At 37.7% G+C, this 19,208-nt stretch overlaps 1 protein-coding gene across 6 annotated transcripts in view; it reads right to left on the bottom strand.

The window, feature by feature from the left end:
* The window catches only part of igfn1.1 (immunoglobulin like and fibronectin type III domain containing 1, tandem duplicate 1), a 30,109-nt gene that overhangs the window by 9,657 nt on the left and 1,244 nt on the right, over nucleotides 1-19,208 (bottom strand). For 2 of the 6 annotated variants that reach the window (XM_079883986.1, XM_079883988.1), the window contains exons 2-14: nucleotides 13,560-13,647; nucleotides 11,580-11,609; nucleotides 9,649-9,768; nucleotides 8,278-8,417; nucleotides 7,742-7,841; nucleotides 6,662-6,703; nucleotides 6,463-6,508; nucleotides 6,090-6,270; nucleotides 5,863-5,976; nucleotides 4,023-4,191; nucleotides 3,271-3,543; nucleotides 1,659-2,504; nucleotides 764-883 (exon numbers count right to left, since the gene is read on the bottom strand). In XM_079883986.1, the coding sequence (XP_079740112.1) occupies nucleotides 764-883; nucleotides 1,659-2,504; nucleotides 3,271-3,543; nucleotides 4,023-4,191; nucleotides 5,863-5,976; nucleotides 6,090-6,270; nucleotides 6,463-6,508; nucleotides 6,662-6,703; nucleotides 7,742-7,841; nucleotides 8,278-8,417; nucleotides 9,649-9,768; nucleotides 11,580-11,609; nucleotides 13,560-13,608 (2,230 nt within the window). In that variant the 5' untranslated portion in view covers nucleotides 13,609-13,647. The remainder of the gene's footprint in view (nucleotides 1-763; nucleotides 884-1,658; nucleotides 2,505-3,270; nucleotides 3,544-4,022; nucleotides 4,192-5,862; nucleotides 5,977-6,089; nucleotides 6,271-6,462; nucleotides 6,509-6,661; nucleotides 6,704-7,741; nucleotides 7,842-8,277; nucleotides 8,418-9,648; nucleotides 9,769-11,579; nucleotides 11,610-13,559; nucleotides 13,648-19,208) is intronic. The other 4 variants (XM_079883987.1, XM_079883989.1, XM_079883990.1 and 1 more) reach the window with 3 other exon arrangements.

The following is a 19,208-nucleotide window of genomic DNA, read 5'->3' as shown; positions in this document are numbered from 1 at the left end:
AGTACTATTAATGACATTTCCAAAAAATTCCAGAAAAAGTTCCCATAACAAAAATGCTGCACAACCAATCAGAACATGATGTTATGCAGCGCTTGATATGTGGCCAATGAGATTTCACAGTGGGCGGGGCTACCCAGTGTGGCACCACAGATATAGAAACCAAACAACCAGAATATTGTTTTCGAAACGTTACACACTGACTCTGAAAAACACTGACACACCACACAAAAACACACAATACAGGTACACGAACAACAAATAAAGAAACAAACAAACAATAAAGACAGACAAACCGAGCCGCACATTAAGCTGGTTTGCGAATTTGTGTGGTAGAATATACATTCTGAAAAATGTTAATTTTATCGAACATTCGATGATAGAGAAAATGAAAAATATTTATTTTTTGATGTAGAGTTTTTAGTTTTATGTTGTCATTTTACTGGTTCATATTATTGGAAATTCCATTAGTCTCTCCTCTCCTCTCCTCTGTTTTCCCCTATGTTAAAAGTAGTATTACTTAAATATACACATTAATTATTCTTAATCACTGAATATTAATAATCATGCTTAATTATTATATAAAAAAAAGTTAATTCACATCAAATGTTCTGTTAAGATTTTATCAGTCATTCAAGAAAAAAATTGTTTGTGTTACTGTTGATACTTAATGGAAAAGACACTTTTTAGTTAAAAAACACTATTTAGTTTCTGTAATCATTTTAATTCATATGAGCTGGATTTAGTGTCATCCCCACACTCTTACCAATCACCGTGTCTGGTATCAGTGGGCCTTGTCTTACACGAGTACGGCCCACAGCTTCCCCTTCCTGCTTACAATGCTCCTTGTTCACATCTGGAACTGGGCTGGGTGTGTTTGAGTTTCCTATCATGATTTTTGATGTAAACTGTAAATTAATCAACATAGGATATGTAACGATTTGATTGTGTTGTGTGTGTGTGTGTGTGTGTGTCCCACTTGAGCTAAAAACACCTGCAGGATGTAGGTATGTTATGATGATAACTGCTTATGTTTGTGCAGAGTAACATCCGCTTAGTTATATTGCAAAAGCCAGTTAAATGATGGCAAAAAAGTATCTAAAAGGGTATCAAAATTGCTGTTGATTTTAGAGTTGAATAGAGTGTGTATGTACAGTATATAGCTTTGTTTCAAATTACAATAAACATTAAATAATATACATGACAGTATGATAGTAGACTTTTACATTATAAAAAAAAAAAAACTACTTCAAATAAATGCTGTTTTTTTTTTTTTTACTTTCTATTCATGATTCTAATATAATTCATCAAAAATAATGATTTCTGAAGGATTGTGTGACACTGAAGACTGGAGTAATGATGCTGAAAATTCAGCTTTGCCATCACAGAAATAAATTACATTTTAAAATATATTTAAATTGAAAATATTTTAAATTGTATCAGTATTTTACAATATTGCTGTTTTTACTGTATTTTTGGTCAAAATTAAATAAAAAATGTCAAGATGATTGCAGACCTCTGGTTTAAAGATTGGCCTGCTCTGTTTTCTGTAAGAACCAACCACTTTTGCCATCTTACAGTACATATTTTTAAAATAAGAGATTAAAGCAAGAAGAAATCTAGCGTAAATATGTTTTGTGTCTCCTTGTATAATTTCTTACCTATAACAGTCTCGGGTACAAGAGGTCCTGCTCGCTGACGCTTTTTGTCGTCTTTGTCACCTCCTCCCTCACCACCGCTTCCACCAGAGCCATCAGCTCCTCCAGCCCCACCAGCAGCTCCAGCTCCACCAGCACCTCCGGCTCCTCCAGGACCTCCAGCTCCATCAGCTCTTCCAGCCCCTCCGGCTCCTCCAGCTCCATCAGCTCCACCCGCCCCTCCGGCTCCACCGGCTCCACCGGCTCCATCAGCTCCACCCGCCCCTCCGGCTCCACCGGCTCCTCCAGCTCCATCAGCTCCACCCGCCCCTCCAGCTACACCTCTACCTCCAGCTCCAGCCTTCTCAAGCATTGCTGCCTGTGCAGCCATTGCAGCAGCTGCCGCAGCCCCCGCCGCAGCAGCTTGCTCAGCACTCAGGCCTTCACTTAAGGCCTTGAGTTCAGCCTGCTTTCTGGCCTCCTCCTGAGCTTTAGCTTTGGCTTTGGCTGAAGCAGCCCGTGCCGCTGCATCTGCCGCGGCTTTAGCATCAGCCTCAGATACACCTTTGGCTTTAGCTGCAGCAAGAGCATCTTCTGAAGCTTTAGCAGCAGCTGCGGCCGCGGTAGCTGCAGCCGCCTGAGCGGCCGCTTTTGCTGCTTCGGCTTCAGCTGCAGCTTTGGCTTTGGCTTCAGCTTGAGCTGCCTCTCGTTCAGCCTGGAGTTTCTTAGCTGCCTCCAAAGATTCTGCCATCTCTTTCTTGTGCTTCTCAGCCTGCTCATCAGCAATCTTCTGCAAGTCGTCTCCAGAACCGCCTGCCTGAGTGGTTTTACGGGCTTTCTTCTTGCCCTTTGTTGCAGGATCTTTGTCAGCTGGTGTGGAAACAATATTACCAATAGATTCAGTTAGTGCGACACAAATGACTATTACAAAAATAAAATAAAACAAACAATAGATAGTCTTTATTTGTGGACAAATTTAGAAAATATTGACATGCTATTATTTGTGATTTTATTTGAATACCTAATCAACAAATCAAAATTTGAATTGATTTTTAAAATAATTGACAAACATATGTTCTAATAAAAGGGCTGGGATCATTTGTGATTGATTATTAATCTGCATATCATACAATTATTAAAATAATTTTTCCATTCATTGACAGCCCAGTTGTCTAATAGAATGGCAGTCAATTTAACATGTAAATTTTGTACAATTTGGGGACTCACTTGCAAATAATAATATGTGTGATAGTTTGCTATTAATTTAAAGTGCCCCTATTATGCTATTTTAAAGGTTCCTAATTGTGTTTTCGAGCTCTCCTACAACAGGTTTACTGTATTTGCATCATAGTTTAAAAAACTGTTTAATTTTCTCATAATAAACTTTGCACCTCACCACATTTTTTAATTAATCTAAAATGACTTGACGGATAAATCAATCTCTATAAATCCCTCCTTTCCACGAGGCTACTCTGCTCTGATTGGCCAAACGGCCCAGTCTGTTATGATTGGAAAGGGAATATTTGAAAAACCATAATAAGGGCACTTTAATTAATCCGCATGATGATGTTTTTAATTTGATTACATTTTTATTAATTGACAACTTTTTTCTAATAATTGAAAAGGTTGTACTTACCTTCTACAATCAGCCAAGCACTGCAAGACTTAATGCCGACTAGAGCAGCATAGATTCCAGCATCCAAAGGCATACAATCAATGATTCTCAGACGGTGGATCAGTTTATCCTCTGAAGAAGTAATCTCATATTTTTCATTGTTAGAGAGAGGTGTATTTTTTAGGGTCCAAACTATCTCATTAATGGGCTGAGTTAAGACACACTCGAAGATGGCATCCTCTCTCTCTTGGGCCGTCACCTCCTTAATCTTCAGGGCAAAGTCCACAGGGGGAACTGTGTGTTTAATATGGATAAACACACATCAGTCAATCCATGATGGCATTATGCATTCTGTGAGAGCGCTGCTGAGTGTTTTGGATGCTGGTGTACTGGTGTCTCCACTAGGCTTAATTTTCAATGGAAATACACTAGTAAAAAAAATGCTTAGGGTATAAATATTATTATAATGTTAGAGTAGAAGCAAAACATGATTTAAATTAGCAGACCAGAGACCAGAAACATCACATTCTGAATTTAATATAACTTTCGCAAGTCCGGCCAAACAGATGCATCCAGTGTAGACAGCTCCATTGATTATAATGGAATCGATTTAGTTTTGACGCATCACGGCACTTAGCTCACATCTAGTGTGTGCGGACGTGGTTAACCAGCTAGACCAGCATCAAAGCAGCATAGACCGGCATGGGAATTCATGCTGGTCTTTTCAGCAGAGGGTTTAATGACAAATAAACAAATGTGGTGTGAAAACGTACTCTTGAAATCTGTTGAAAAGATATTGACACCCTCAACATCCACTTGATAGATTCCTGCATCTCCTGGATTGAGATTTTTAACAGTGAAGACATACTTCTTGCCAACTTGTTTTAGACTGTGTTTCATTTCAGCTTCAGCTTCGCTGGTAAATGGAATCATGACACCATCCTGAACAAAAGGGAAAAAAACTTATTTTTTAAACATATTTTCTCTATATAAATTTGCAAAGTATTTTCATTTGCAAAATATGTGCAATATCAGAAACCTTCATAGCCATACAAAAATTATAAATAAATGTAATGTAACCAGCTAACAAAATTGTAGTCAGAATAATTCAATTAATTTCGGGTTGGGTGAATTCAGTACAATGGCAGTACCCCACCTACTGGACTGAAGTGTGAAGCACTGGATGGAGCGCTGGAGGGCAAATATGTCCACCACAATTCTTCTGTTAAAATTTCTTAAATGTTATCTTAAATCTTATTTTTTCTAGATATACTTGTATATGAAGCAATAGTAAGTGGCTGTCTGTCGATTGTCAGATAATTTCAGTGTGTCTCTTCATATGCTCAATATCATTAGGGTTGCCACACGTCCCGGTTTTCCAGGGATTGTTCTCTTTTTTGAGCGACAGTCCCGGAAAATTTATATTCTTTCCCGGGACACGAATTGTCCCGGTTTTTTGTTAAAATGTTCTTCTAAAGTAGAATGTCCTGGTTTCAAACCGTTTCCTTCTACTGTCACTGTTACTGTAGAGCTGCCACACGCAATTAACCCTTCTCACGCACAGAAAAATCGCGAAGCAAAGAGGACACGGAGACCGACAGACTAGACAGAGCAGGTTACTTATGATATAAAAAAAATCTTAGCTCTCAGATTCTGTCAATTTTATTACGAAATTCAAACAATAAACACCGTTTTGGCGTTTGTAAATGTGACGTGAAAGATCCCTAGCGGCACGTGAACTGATCACCTCTAGCTAATAGTAAATAAACACGAATGAACAATGTTAAAAGAAAACGTACAACTTACCGAAATGTATATTCATCATACATCTATCAAACAGTGTTTTTCAACCGCGGAAAGGGTCAATAAAACAGCTGGAGAACAATTGTCACATAACATTACCTCAGGAAAGCCATTTGATGACAATAATAGGCTACAGCACGTTAGTTACAGTAGCTAGAAAAAAAGAGCTATAGAGAGTATTTTGCTAAACATGTGTAGGCTACTATATTACATATTTATTATATTTACTTATCATTAAATAAAGTTGTTATTATAATAAAAAAACGCATTATATTTAATTTGTTAAATAAAGTTATTTTTAACCTTAAATAATACTACCAATTGATAAGGCTCTATGTTTACAGCATAAGGTGAGATTTTTTTCTTGAGAAAAATTAATGCCTATCTTGTGTACCTAATATTTATCCAAATCAGTCAATTAAATCAAATCACAAGAATTGAACTGAATTGAAATCCTGAAATTTGTTTCAAGCTATAATAAAAAAACGTATCTTACCAGAAATTGTACCATATAAACATTGTAACATGTTGTCACTAAACCTAATACAATTCAGTTTAGCTACTAAAATGTTTTGACAATCACAATACACTTATTTGCAAGATAATTTTTTTTTTACAGTTAAAAATTTCAGTTAAATATAAAGGAAAAACAGCGCTGGAAAATCATGCAAAAACAACCCCCCCCCCCTCCCCAAAAAAATCTGAGTGTCCCGGTTTTTCACAAATCAAAGGTGGCAACCCTAAATATCATGCATTGATTGTTTGTAACTAGCATTGATCTACTATATCACACCTTAACACAGTTCTCACCTTGTACAGAAAAATGCGACTGTTGGGGTCTTTGAGCTCCATTTCCAGTTCAAAGGATGCAGCACCCTCAGGCTTCACCTCAATGGGTTTGAGATTACTGAGATGTTGGATGAACTAAATCAGTGAAACAAACAGAACATAACAATTTGTCTCCACATGCAGTTGAGCATCCAGTCATGAAAAAGCAATTCTTTGTGAAACCTTCTGTCATCCTGGCAGCTCTTTACCTGTGCCTGCTCCTCTTCTCTTTCCTTCTTCATCTGGACCAGTTTCTTTAGCATGCCACGGAAATCAGTGATTTTATACTCAGAGCAAATACTTTCATAGTCTTTCTTCTCAGCACTCAGCAGCAATTCCCAAACTGAGTCGTCAATGTCACCTTCCCTTTTCTCCTCACTTTTGCCAGCACTTTAAAAAGATTGTGATGACAAATATGAGGCCAAATGCTAGCACTTAACTGGGTTAACGTGACTGATGTTATAATATGAGATGGGCTAATTAACTATGGCAAGAATCATGCGTATGAATAGACCCTAATGAGAAACTGCACAGCTGATAACATGGCATTAATGTGTAATGTAATGGAAACAAATGTCTCACCTTTTCCTGAGCCTCTTTCTAAACGTTGTTGGGTCACCTGCTACAGCTTCAAAATGCAATCAACAAACAGAAAGAAATGAATGCTTATGTGCGCCATAGTAGATGTCACACAAATCCCATTAAATCGCTTTTGGTATAAAGAACTGCCATCCTAACCTGAAGATAATCCACTAGCAATATGTTGCCACAATTGTCTTACCTTCTTCAGACTGTATCATTGCTTTGTCTTTTTTGAATCCAACTAAAAAGAAAAAGAACATTTTGTGTTTTTTCTCTGTTACTAGATCTACTTTTTTGTGAATAGAGGGGTCATCGGATGCCCATTTTCCACAAGTTGGTATGATTCTTTAGAGTCTTCATGTAATGTTTGTAACATACTTTGGTTAAAATTCCTCAATGGTTGTGTAAATCAACACCCTTTTTACCTCCTCAAAAACAGCTCTGTTCACAGCGACCTGTTTCGGTGCATGTCTCTTTAAATGACAATGAGCAACTGCTCACCCCACCCCTTTCTTCCGTGGGGGGTGTCGACACAAGACTGCCTTGTCCATAGATATCATATAAAGGCTAGATGTCTCGTCCGCGCTGCTGGCCAATGGAGCTCGACATCCGCACACGGCGGCCATCTTACGACAGGGTGCTCGCTCACTCATAACATGGTGCATGTACTTTTAAATAACCATAACTTGCTCAATTTTCTACCGATTTTCAAACAGTTTGGTTTGTTATAAACGTCAGAGATGTAGCTATTATACTGCATACATATGAATAATTATGTTCAAAATGTTTAAGCATTCAGAATTATAGCCACGTTAATAACGTTTGTAAGAAACCAAACCGTTTGTAAATCTGTCCAGATTTCAGCGAGATAAGAGGATTTGTGTGCGTGCTGCTCACTCACCTTAATTCACAGAGCCCTGTCCTAAGATGGCCGCCGGTGATGCCGGAAGTGACTCCGCCTTAAGACATCTAGCCTTTATATGATATCTATGGCCTTGTCAGACAGTATACAAATGGCTGAGGGAAATATGCTAATACGGGACAGTTGGTCTGTGGTCGTGGGCGGAGCATGAGCAATATGACATCATATTGCTCAGAAAATCCAAAAGGCTTGATTATTGAGAGTGTTTAGGCTCTTTGAGGATTAAAAGAAAAGGAGTGAATGGATTTGTTTCATCGTATGGTGTTGTGTCCACACACTGCAAAGACACATTTAAATGCAAACACCATATAAAAGTGAATTTTGCATCCGACGACCCCTTTAAGAAATGTGTCCTACCTTCAATGATATTTAGGACAACAGTGCAGACAGCCTTCCCATATTCATTTGAGGCGTAGCATTTATAAGTGTCGGCTTCATCACCACTGACTTTAGGTATCTGCAAGTAAATAATCAGAGAAATGGGTTCGTAGCTTTGATTAATCTTGCATAATAATTGAATAACAATGATAATGAAATGAACATTTAAAGGTAAAGTGTGTAATGTCTGAGAATTGTAAAAAATAGTAATGACTGTTTTCAAACAGGTTTCTTGACCACTCCCCCCAACCTCTACCCCTGGGCAGCAAACAAGATGTCCCGCCCCAAAGTTGTGCCATTGGTTGTGACAATGTTGCTGTGTTAGGTTGCTCAAACAACAGAAAACAATGCCTTGATGGCACAGAGAAACTGAATTTACACTATCCGAGGGAATGAACCTACGAATGAGTCTCTTCATATTAATCTGGGATATATATTTTATAATTAAAACATTACACACTTCACCTTAAATATTGAAGAGTAGTTTAAAAGTAAGGCTAAAAGCCTGTGCATACCTCCAAAGTGTGTTCACCAGTTGTGGGGTCAAATTTGTTCTGAAACTTTTGGGGATCATTCATTTCTCCTTTAGCTCTACGCCAGGATACAGTGGGTGTTGGATTTCCAGACACTTTGGCTTTTAAAATGGCCAGCTTTCCTGTTTTACAAAGATTTACATTTGAATTCTTTATCAGGTAAATATTGAAAGGCTTTCAAAAACAAATTGTGAAAATTATTGGGGTGTAGTATTCTTTTTTTGCCTTGACATCACTGTCCTTTTTATGTCAAATGTGTGTTGGGCAGTTAATTACAGATTTTACAGTAATCTTACTTTCGTTCTTTTACAATTATGTGTACATTTATTTGTCCAGGTACTTGTAAAAAGTTTATAAGTTTATGTAATGCATCTCCATTATTAAAAATGGTTGATGGCTTGAATGCTTGAAATTATGAATGCACATAAATTGAGCCTATGTGTGAATTTCTGTATAAAACAAATATTTGAATAACAAGTCAAACAAGTACCCGGCATACTGTAGACTATTTAAAATACATCCCAGTTGGTTGTGTAGATATCCAGAGAACTAGCAATATTTCATAGTTTTACCCCTAGTATCACAGATAAGGCTTAAGCCTAGTCCCAGACTAAAATGCATGTCATATCTCAAAATATGTCTGTGCCATTGTTTTGTCTCAAGATGCACACCAGTAAAGGTTTTTTTTTTTTTTTTTCCCTAAGGCATGTTTATAAAAGCTACTTAAATGTCCTAATTGAACTAAGGCCTAAGCCTGGCTTAATCTAAACCCTGTCTGTGAAAACAGGCCTTAATGACTTTATTATTCTCGTGAAATGGGGAAAATAGCAATGATAAAAATGAGTGCATTAGAAAAGGTTACAGTTTTGACACTAGTGAGTTTTTTTCTGAGAGGATCTTAATTGTATTGCAGTACCACACTAGCAAAGTCAAATAGTTTAAAAAGAGGGACAATAAATTGCAAAAAAATCCATAGCTTGAAAGGTCAGACGTCATTATAAGCGTAAATGAAAGCATGCATTACACATTTGTGGTCTTGCTCTGTGCATTTCAAACTAGCATGAAATGGGATATATGCTATTTGATTTCCTTCCCTCTGTGCATATATAGCTGTAGTCACATGTTAAAGCGGTAGGACAAGCAGCAAACCTGATAAATCACTCATACTGTAAGTCTGTGTTAAGTCTGTGTAGCTGCACAGCTTAGACATTTAGGGCAGTAAATATGTGTGGTAATCCTCAGTAAGTGCTCATAGCTTGTTAATTTCACATCCAGGATCGTTTAGCTCTCAACTGTCACCTCTAATCATATTTGCATTCACTTTTGCAGTTTCTTCTCTTTTAATGTGCTTACCTTCTTGAATGGTTAAAGCGATGGGTTTACGTGTGAAGTCGGGAGTTGTCATCCCCTCAGGAAGTTCCTCGACATACTGTGTAATCATAACACCAGGAACCTTAGATCTCCTTTTGATGCCTGAGAGAATCCACATTCAGGGTACAATGTCAGAACTTTGGGGGGAAACAACAAAACAGCAGGTGCACAGTGACGTAACATGCTGACTGAATCATATGCATGAATGTCTAGCCTATGTAAAAAAAATATTTACAAAACTATGTGCAAAATACCATACATTTCAAGTTGGCGTTGAAATGTTTCCAGGAGATAATATCTAAGACATCCAATGATATTTGAACCATGAAAATGTCCTTCTTCATTTGCTTTACATGTGCATATTCTTGTTTTGCAATTTTTTTTAAATAGAGGAAAGAAATGGGGAAGTTGCCACTTCACTCAGTGTAGGCTTATTTTTGAAAGTCAATTCCTGTGTAGTCATTTGCCTTAAATTGATACCATTATTACCCAAAAAATATAGTTCACTGAACACGCGTTGAACTTTGTGACCTTTCCTGTAATGAGATATGTTGACACACTATAGCCTAGTCTCGCGTAGTCAGATCTTTGCCTAGCGTCTCCTGCCCGTAAATTTAGGTATGCAGATTCTAATAGCTGAACACATGCAGACAAACTTTTGGCAGAGTTTGCTTTAGTCAACCTGAGGGTGGCGCTCTAATGTTGATTGGCAGGCATTAAATACACAAGAGGCATGCATACATGTAGAACGCTAGCTTAGAATTGCCTTAATGTAGTATTGCCTCCAGATTTTGTTCTAGAATAGTCTATTACAACTTATGGAGGACTTCCAGTGAGGAAAAGAGACAAACATAAAACAAACACATCATAATAAAGGCTATTCACATGAGCAACATGAGTTTCAATTAAAGGATTTATACTTTCATTTATTTGATACGTTACTCCACATATCATATACACATAACTGAAGCGGATTGATATCGTCTTTGTCAGGAGCGGGGTTCAGGCTACGTCATGTAAGGTGAAAATAACCCGGGAAGTCTGAATTCCGCCCCATTAGACCTTATTCACAGAAGCGCCCTGATTTCTATCGGGAATGAAAGAGGCTGTGAGGGATAGACATGCATCTCTTGAATAGGTTGTACTGTTATTTAATGTGTTTTGGATTGTTCTGCAAAAATAGCCTATATTTTGTCAGTGCCAGTAGACCAAAAACTTCATACAATATTATAAGTGTTCTAGAAGTTTTATGCAGCTTTTTACAGAGGGTGCCACTGAAAACACGGCAAGGCTATCCCACACAGCCTCGCTTTCATAGCGCTGCTCTGAATAAGGTCCATGGCTCTTAATAGAGCATGCTGCAGTTCCATTTTTCACCACAGATTTACATTGGAAAATTGTGGGGCGCTGTAGAGCTGGGAAGGGGGAGGACTCAGGCACCATCTGCCACGCAATGTAATATATCCTGCTAACTGTATTTGTTACAGAATGCAGCACAATTTACAATTTATTATTGATTCAGTTTAATAGAGGTATTTGTTTAGGATGAATATTTTTGGTGGTGCCCTTCACTGCCCCTACAGAAGAGCTTTGGCTGCCTTTGCTTAACGATAGCTTTGAACTTCACAAACTTATTTAAAACATAGCATTTAGTTCTCCTCTATCTAAGGCAACAATTGCTGCAGAATCGGGAACTTTTAAACATGTTTTTTGTCCCTGGCAGACCGTTAAAGATCGCCACACACTAGACTCCCAGATAACCTCCAGAAGTCAACCAATCAGATTCAGAATGACAGCAATCTGAACATTCATATGCACATTATATCGTTTGACTGGATATCATGATATGATATGATATACTGGATATCATGACATGCATGCAAATTCAGGTTGCTGTCATTCAATTACCTTACCTTGTCTCTTAGGAGGTAGAATTTCCAGTCCTGGTACAGTATAGCCACAACATTACAGTACAACAGCAACAAAGGAAGGGGAAACAAAGAAGGAGAACACAAAATTGTGAATCCTGGCTTCTTTTTTTTCTTTGACAGGATTACGGACAAACAAAAAATAAAGACTACTCAAAAATACAACTAAAAAACACAGAACAAGGGAGAAGACGGGGAGATTAAAGTAATAAAACATAATTATTCAACCCACTAAGGGGTTGAATGTGAGATTATAATAGACAAGACTAAAAAAAGAGCAGACAAACTGGGAAGGGAATAAAAGTGTAAGACCTGTTTCACACAGCATACATTAGCAGCAGTTTTTTATTCTGGCTACAGTATTCACTCTTTAGCCTATAGCTTTGAGTTTCTATGCAAATCATATTTCGGCTGAAAATATAGGATACTATAAACCATATTATCTGTTCTTTCTCAAATATAGATTTTTTGAGTTACTGCAATATATAGCAGATTACATGAGTGAACATATAATCAATTAGTTACATTTAGTAAATCTGGCATGATTTGAGGGCGCTGTGGAATACTTTATTTTGATTGGTCAATCACGGGTTTCAGCGGTGATCTGTCATCCATGGCAACGCTGTATCCTCATCCAGTAACTGAAACTGTTTCTACTTTCATGTCTCGGGTCACATCAGTTATCAATTGTAGTGAACATCACCCCAAAGGTCTTGACATATTAATATTACTGCAGTGTTTGTCTGGTTGTTATCACTGATTGTATTGTACATTTTAATGGACTATTATTATTTTATTTTTTTTACGAAAGTTTTAATATAATATATATGCGCTTCTTTGCTTGTGAAACAGGCCTGTTTTGAATGTCCTGCAACTGATATATTATCACCCATCATAATAAAAAAGAAGGGGTTCATAAATAACATAAGAAAAAAAAAAAAAGGAATAAATTTTTTTATTAAATAAGGTAAAATAAATCCCCTCCTCAAAGCAAATGAAATAAATAAAGCAAGAATTAATCAAAGAAATAATCAAAGAAAATGAATGTTAAGTGGGTGGATTTGCTGGAAGTGGGAAAAAAACAAAAAACATGTAATGATGTAAACTGGTTTGTTGAAACGTAAGAGCTGTGAGTTGTGCATACAGGTTTGAATCTAGCCTGGTTCATTTCACCCGCTCTTCTTTTCTCGCTCTATTTACTGTCCTTCACAACACAGACACTTCACATTCAGGTTGGTTGATGGTCGTCCCTCGCATCCATGGTTACGCGATTCAAAGAAACCCATGCTGAATGACAGCAAATGCTCACAGGGCTGTTTAGTGAGCTTCCAGATGAAGGGCACACTAGGCACTGATAAAGGCTCTGATTTCATAAGCCACATTCACAGCCTCCTCTTCATTTGCATCTTGTGCACAGTGGCCAGTTTCCAAACCCACAACCTACGACTTTAACCAGCTGTTTGATCGTTCATGTGTTTAAATAAATGTGTGTGGCTAGGTTAGATTCAACACTTGCTTTTATCTCGCTATCTTGCTCTTCTAACCCCCCAGGGACTTATATATTATTCACTTTGCCATGGAGAGGAGGTCATTAGATTTTTATCTGGAAAATCCGGCATTGCCTTTTAACACAGCTGCTTACCGTGGAAGAACTCTCCAAATGAGACTCATGTCCTATCAAGTGTGTCAAATTCCATTGCTATACTTTCATCATTATGAGTACAATGAAAACTGATTAACTAAATTACATCCTCTGTGAATAGTTACCATTAAGAAAGAGAAAGAATTACACAACAAAAAAGGAGATTTTTTTTCACCATCATCCGTGTTTCTCCACTAGCAAGTCTTCATGGAGAACATGGCTGGATTTGTTGTTTCAGTAATTCAGTAATAGAGCATTTGGACAAGGTTCGGTGCCGGTGTCAGCCTGCCATATGGGAGAGAGAACAATTATATTGTTCTTACCGCCTTGCCCGGCAGCAGTTGGATCTAAAACCTTGGCTTTTTTCATCATCTTGATGCAGTCCAATGGCTCAAGAATTCAGAAGTATCTCTGGGTAAGAGAAAAGCAATATGAAAGGTCAATTCAATTTCAGTCTTATTAAACATTTGGAGAGATTAAAATGTTTGCACGGGATGCAATTAGAAAATGTATGAAAAAGCGAATTTTATAATTCAATCAGTCTTCTGAAGAATTTATCCCCATTAAGCAGACACCTCGAAATAGGTGCAACATTTAAATAACCTATTAAGTCCACACAGTTTAGGGAAAAGAGCAATTCAGGTGAAATAGGCACAAAGATGGAGCAAAGTAGGACGGCAGTTATCCCATCTGTTGGGATGTGATGCAGTGTGACAGTGCGGTGCATTATGTTCCATTAGAGAGGCTTTGGGCCTAGTCAGCAAAACCTCCACGGCTCTAGTCATTCATCTTTTCAAATCCACTCACATATACAGTTCAGATCCAGTCAGTGTGTCCTCACTAGTATACCAGCATTAGCATAGCACTAATATGGGATTTTGACATGTTCCGATTTAACTGTCTACTGCAGGGAAACAAATTGGCTTTGAGGAGGAGAGCTGAAAATATTTTAGTGAGCATGTGTTCGAGATTTTTAGCATTGTTCCAAAACCTAGTGTGCTGTCTACTGCCTACATAGGGGGTGTCACACATGATACAGTATGCATCCATTTGTGTTGTTTTAAATGTGTTTTCTGTGTAAACACAAGACGGACATCTTTGACTCATGTGCACTGAGGTTTTAGACACTATGACAAGGTAGCTAGCTCCTTGTGAATAAAGGAACGCATCCTTGAATGTAAAAGGGGCCTAAGGCAGCGTCCTAATTGAAATAAAACCTTATAAGTGACTGAATTGCTACCCCGCATGCCACACAAACAGTGCTCGTTGCGTTAATCACTCACAATTGATTTCAACAGAATTAGCCGTTAGCATGTTGCTAAGATAAAAGTCTATGCAATATATATCACACACCTTAATATTTCAGTAAAATAGGTAATTTTTAATTAAAGGGGCTATATGTAGAATTCACAAACCCTTGAAATTAGTGACACCGGTCGTGGTTAAGTGAACTGCAGCCAGCAACCTATTGCTTGCGCTTGCATTCATGCTCCTTTTTTGCCTTTGTTTTGACCCGGAAATTCAGTGCTCTTTCAGAAGCGCCCCCTACCACATAACAGTGAAAACACGGAAAGACAGAAAATTCCGTCAATGGCGGGGAAAGAGTTAAAGGGATAGTTCGGCCAAAAATGATATTTAACCCATGATTTACTCACCCTCAAGCCGTTCGAGATGCATATGTCAATCATTTTTCAGACAAACACATTTTCAGTTATTTTAGAAAATGTCTTAGATCTTTCAGTGGTTATAATGTGAAGGCATCCATCTGCCGTGAACGCGCGTCGACCGTTGCCGGAAGCAAGATATTTTCATTTATAAAGTTTTAAATATGTATATTTTTACGACAAAACCGCAAGGATCACCCTCAGAAGGCCTTCGTTTATCCCCCTGGAGCCGGATGGATTACTTTTGTGAAGGATGCATGCACATTTTGGGACTTGAAGGAGGTGGACCCCATAGCTTCACATAATAACCACTGAAAGATCTAAGACATTTTCTAAAATAACTGAAAATGTGTTCGTCTGAAAAAAGATTGATTTATGCATCTCGAACGGCTTGAGGGTGAGTAAATCATAGGTTAATTTTTGGCTGAACTATCCCTTTAAGAAAGCATCTGATCTTAGTGATGTGGATATGTTTGCACCAGCTCTGCAATTCACCGTCATCATGTCGAAAGATGAGGTAAATAAAATTACACTGTTATGATAGTTTGATTATAAAGTATATTTGATTGAGACTATAGACCAGGGATGGGCAACTTCGGTCCTGGAGGGCCACTGTCCTACAGAGTTTAGCTCCAAGCCTGAAAAAATCACCTGCCTGTGATTTTCTAGTAATCCTGAGGACCTTGATTAGCTTGTTCAGGTGTGTTTGATTAGGGTTGAAGCTAAACTCTGTAGGACATTGGCCCTCCAGGACCGAAGTTGCCCATCCCTGCTATAGACTATATAGATCTGGCTGTGTTTGAATTAATCCCTTTTCTTTGGAGGACATAATGACATTACAGTACAGTATAATAGCTTTTTATGGCATTACGGCATTATCCTGAACATTGTGAGCATTCATTTCATGTGTCCTTGAACAGAAGAGAGACTCTCAGGAACACGTGTAAACGTCACATCCTTTCAATTTTCCTGGCAAAAACATCCTTCAAAAAGTTGTTAAAAATCATTCTACAGGCATTAGACAAACGTTTTTAAGTTTTATTACAAGCTTTTTACACATTGCACCAAAAAAGTGATTAATCCATGAAAATTCTTACATACAGCCCCCCTACTTGAAACAATTTTCATGAAAAGTTTTCAGTACTGAATAATATATATTTTTTAATTATTCACACAGCTCATTACAGGATTCCCTCATTGAAAGTTATTTTCTCAATGAAAGCAAAGTTTGGCCAAACAAGGTGAAATGCTGTCTAGGCAGGCAGTCGACTAGATTTTGGACAGAGCTTGTTTATTTGGAATGATCTTGTAGTCTAGGCCTTCAATGACTCTTGTCCTACTCTAGTCATTGACTCCTGCTAATGGTAGTCTCAATCTCATCTCCGAAACAGAACAACGCAGGTTGTTTTATGCAGTGGCTATCTTTTTTCATAAATAACTATGAAATTGCATTCTGTGCTACATCAGTCATCTGACCGAGTGGCATATTCCATACACAATAGCATGCTGATTGGCCTCTTATACACACTGCACAGAGCATAATGGGATATAAATGCAAGCGTTTTGTGGATCACAAGCTGCTGAAATCTGACGTTTGAGTGTCATCCTTCAACATGCATGTGATTCACTGCACTCATCATTATGCACGGTTTGGCTTGTCATTTCTGTTGGCGTTAAACTTGCCAGCTATTATTTCAATTGGTTGCATCATGAATAACACTATGACAGTTATATTACTGCTTCGGATACAAATTTTGCTAATAATTATCAGCCTCAGGTTGAACAAGTGGATGCATGTACTGAAGTCATGGTAACACTTTACAATAAAGTTCATAAAATGAATTTGCATTAAGCATCATGAACTGAACTGAACAGTATTTATTAAGCTTGATCATTAATCCAGATGAGTGTTAATTTCTACATACATTATACCATTTAAAGTAGCATAAATTAGCATTATTCATGAATTATCTTATTAACAACAAACAATAGTATATTTATCATTTAAAATATCAACATTAACCTAGATTTATGAATGCTGTAAAAAGATGTTGTTCATTGTTATTTGATGATACCTAATGAATTACAATAAGGTTCAATTCATAAAATTTGTTTAAGTTTTACCAAATCTGCGATATCTATTATCCCACTGGTCTCACCTGGTGGGTCTGATAGGGTCACAGACTGCCATGAAAAAACAATGCTAAATGGAAATAATAAAAGAAAAGTAACATTTATACTATGGTGTAGCAAAAAAATTATAATAATAATAATAATTACCATATAAGCTTTTAATAGGGAGGAGATTACACTTCCCGTATCTTTCGTTGTTCAACAGCTGTGCGTCCAGCCAAATACGTTATTTTGGTGCAAATTCATCTTTCACTTAGTAGAAGCAGCCAAATTCACGCACAGGTTGAAACATCACCCATTCTCAAAAACATGGACCAAATGACATGAGGTAGAACAAACTGGATCTAGACTATATTACAATACAGATCAGTTTAAGCGAGAGTAAACATGGATTGTGCCACCCACAATCTGTTTTGGGCATAGAGCACAAAAACATCCAAATTCAAGAGGCATGTACAAAACAAAATGGTCGATTTCCCATAGTTTTGTATGAGAAACGCTTTCAGTATTGTGTGACTTGATGTCCAGTGTAAAATCTGGCTGCTAGAACAAAATGATTGCACATTCTCTGATTACAGCACAAGGATTGGGTTAGGGACAAATGATCAGAAAGACAAATTATTTGAACATGCTAGTTTTCAGTAAGTCCTAAGCAGCCATTGGCTTCAGTTCATTTTGGAAAACGAGCTATCTAACCCTCCCTGAGCAAAATACCCCGACACTGAAGCTTGCCAAGCTGAGGGTCTTCAGTTTACACGCAACCTGAGCTTCACACCACTCAGCGCAATCACATGCTTATATGGGGACAAGAAAGCACTTCATTTCACTGCCATCTTGGGCATTCTACTCCTAAATGTAGGTATATTCCCATCTTTCTTAACAAATTAGTGGTTTATTGTGCAAAGTTCGCCTGTGTTAGTATAGCTTCCAGGGGTTTCCACCTGTATCTCAGATCAGAAGAACTGCTGCATAAAAGGAGACATTTTCATCGTGCTGAGAAACCGATGAGAAGTTATGAAGCATGAGAAGCCATGCTTCAAAACATAATTACATGCCAGCGGCAGGCCGTGCTGTATAGCAGTAATAACAGTGCATGAGTAAACTACCACTTCACACGACTATATGAAAAGCAAGTCTAATGACATGCTCAAGTTTTAAACTATACCACTAACCCTTTTTTCCTTTCTGTGAATTGCCCTGCTGACATGTTTAGTAGGACACAGTCATTTGTCAAATTATAGGCTCCTATGCCAGCCTAGCGCAGCCTTCGGTTGGCGCTAGTTATTTACATTTCGAGAAACCGGCGAAGTTCAGTAAGAGAGCCACTTAGAAAGTAATAGCATGCATATCATTAATGTACAATGTATTAGGTGACATTTATGCGAACACCAATGGGTAAGTTGTACTTTCGGCTTTGCCAAGGATCCTGTCTGAAATGTCTAAAATTACATTCTCTCTCCAAAACTGACTAGTTTTTAGAGGTATTTAACCATCATGAGGAAAATGTTAATAAAAAAAAGTCTAATTTTCACAAAAGGGATTATTTTAGTAATCCCAGTATCTCAGCAGTGCATAAGTAAGTTTCTCAAACAGCACAGTAGCCAGGCATGCATTTAATCTAATATTGATGGGAGCATTGAGTCTATTTTTTCTTTTAGAGAAGGCTGGCAATGAGCCCCTCATGTCTTAGATTGAAGCAACACATGTTTTAGGTGAGGAAATGACCACGTTATATATCAGCCTGCTTGTCAGTACTTTATTTAGAGTACAGAAGATGCGATTCCACAGGGTGTTTAAGTGAGCAAAATGACTTTTAGTAATAGGCAAAGCCAATTTTGCTCTGTCTATCACCCTCCTATATTTCTCTGATTGGCGATAAAATCTCTTTCTCTGTCCTTTCAGCATTTCCCAGTTAAAATGGCTCCTGTGGATAGACTCTCCAGGCTTCTCAAATGTCCCCATGCACCTCTTAAAAATCTGTCGCTCCCAGAAGACAACATTTAAAGATAAATGAATGTCTGCCAGTGACAAGCTTAACTGGTAAATAATAATTGCTGAGCCAATTTGTTGTTTATTTCCAGTTTCTATATTTCAGGAAGAGCTTTAAAATGTTCAGATGTGTTTTCAGCACTTCACCACATAAAGCATCAATGCAGATGCCAGCATTAGGAGTTT

The sequence above is a fragment of the Squalius cephalus genome, assembly GCF_949319135.1.
Source record: "Squalius cephalus genome assembly, chromosome: 10".
NCBI classification, from domain to species: domain Eukaryota; kingdom Metazoa; phylum Chordata; class Actinopteri; order Cypriniformes; family Leuciscidae; genus Squalius; species Squalius cephalus.
Note: the sequence above shows the minus strand (reverse complement) of the source record. Positions and strands in the feature narration are given on the sequence as shown.